Raw genomic sequence first — 1,427 nt, forward strand, 5'->3', positions numbered from 1 at the left:
GAGGGGCGGGCTGGCAGGTCCTGCAGTGCAGTGAAGTTTCCAGGGAGACTTGCAGGACTCTGGAGGGAAGGTGAGGTGGTCTCTCAGCCTGGCAGATTTCCAAGTGGATCCCCCACTCTAGCATGGCTCCAGGGGAATCCCCCAATCTGGCAAGGGTCTTGGGGCACTGGCAAACTCTCTGAGACAAGGGGGATCCCACACTCCAGCAGGGCTCCAGAGGGATCCCCCTGTCTGGCAGAGCTTGCCCACTCCAGCAGGCCTCTGGGGGGGGGGGTCCTGAAGTGCCGTGAGGCTCTCGGGGGCGGCTGGCAGGGCTTCCCTCCAATGGGGAGGATCCCACACTCCAGCAGGGCTCTGGCAGGATCCCTCAGGCCAATGAGGCACTTGGGGGCGCTGACAGGGCTCTGATAGGGGGATCCCGCACTCCAGCAGGGCTCCAGTAGGATCCCCCAGTCCAGCGAGGCTTGTGGGGGTGTAGGTGCTGGCAGGTCTTGGGGTGGGGGGGGTCCATCCTCTCTCAGGGGCACCTAGCAGGGCTCAATCGTCATCCACATCATCCGCCTCTGAGTCGTCACCAGCGCCACTCCCACTGCCAGGCCCTGGAGGCCCCGCTCCTCCGCCAACTCCCCCAGTGCCCGGCCGGCGGTCATACAGCTTGTCACGCTGGCGCTCCTGGATGTCACGCATCTCGTCAGCATAGCGGCAGAAGGCGCCACCAAACTTGGCCCAGGCCTTGTAGGGCACAGTGATGGCGTTGCGGTAGGCTGGCTTGACCTCGCTGACGCGCAGGAAGACACCGTACTTGTTGCAGCCCACATCAAAGAAAAAGCGCTTGGAGTCCACGGTGATGGACGTGCCCTCGGGCAGCTCTCCGCTGCCCGCCCCCGCACTGCCGCCCAGCGCCAGCCCTGGCTCGTCGTCCTCAGCCCCGTAGTCATCCAGCAGCTTGGCCAGGGCGTCACGGAACTCGATGAGGCCCTGCGCGGGCAGCGCGATGGTCTGGCCACTCTGTAGGCCTGAGGCACCCGCAAAGGCCCCGGGGCCGCGGTTAAGGGTCTGGCGGATGCGCAGGAAGCGGCCACGCTGGTTCTCTTTCAGGTCCAGGTAGTACTTGCGGTTCTCCCGCACCAGGAACTCACTCTTCAGCGCACGCCGTGGTGGCTCATCAGGCGGCGAGGCCGAGCTGGCGCCTGCGGGAGGCAGCGGATCGGCCGGGCTGGGTCCCAGCTGCGCGTAGTGCTCGATAAAGTCGCCCAGCGCGTCACGTAGTTCAGCCGCTACGGCCATAGACAACGTGAGGCGGCTCTTAGCCCCGCCGGCGCCCACCTCGGCGATCTTGAGGAAGCGGCCCTTGGCGTTCTGCTTCACGTCCAGGTAGAACCGCTTGTTCTGGATATCCAGCCGCTTGGACGCCAGTTCCTGCGTCT

At 65.5% G+C, this 1,427-nt stretch overlaps 1 protein-coding gene across 1 annotated transcript in view; it reads right to left on the reverse strand.

The window, feature by feature from the left end:
• Window positions 1–6: 6 nt before the first annotated feature.
• The window catches only part of PURB (purine rich element binding protein B), a 2,768-nt gene continuing 1,347 nt past the window's right edge, over window positions 7–1,427 (reverse strand). The window contains exon 2 of the mRNA XM_019545897.1: window positions 7–1,425. Coding sequence (XP_019401442.1) covers window positions 538–1,425 — 888 coding nt within the window. The 3' untranslated portion in view covers window positions 7–537. The remainder of the gene's footprint in view (window positions 1,426–1,427) is intronic.

Source organism: Crocodylus porosus, unplaced genomic scaffold (assembly GCF_001723895.1).
Source record: "Crocodylus porosus isolate Cpor-Errol unplaced genomic scaffold, CroPor_comp1, whole genome shotgun sequence".
Lineage (NCBI taxonomy): Eukaryota > Metazoa > Chordata > Crocodylia > Crocodylidae > Crocodylus > Crocodylus porosus.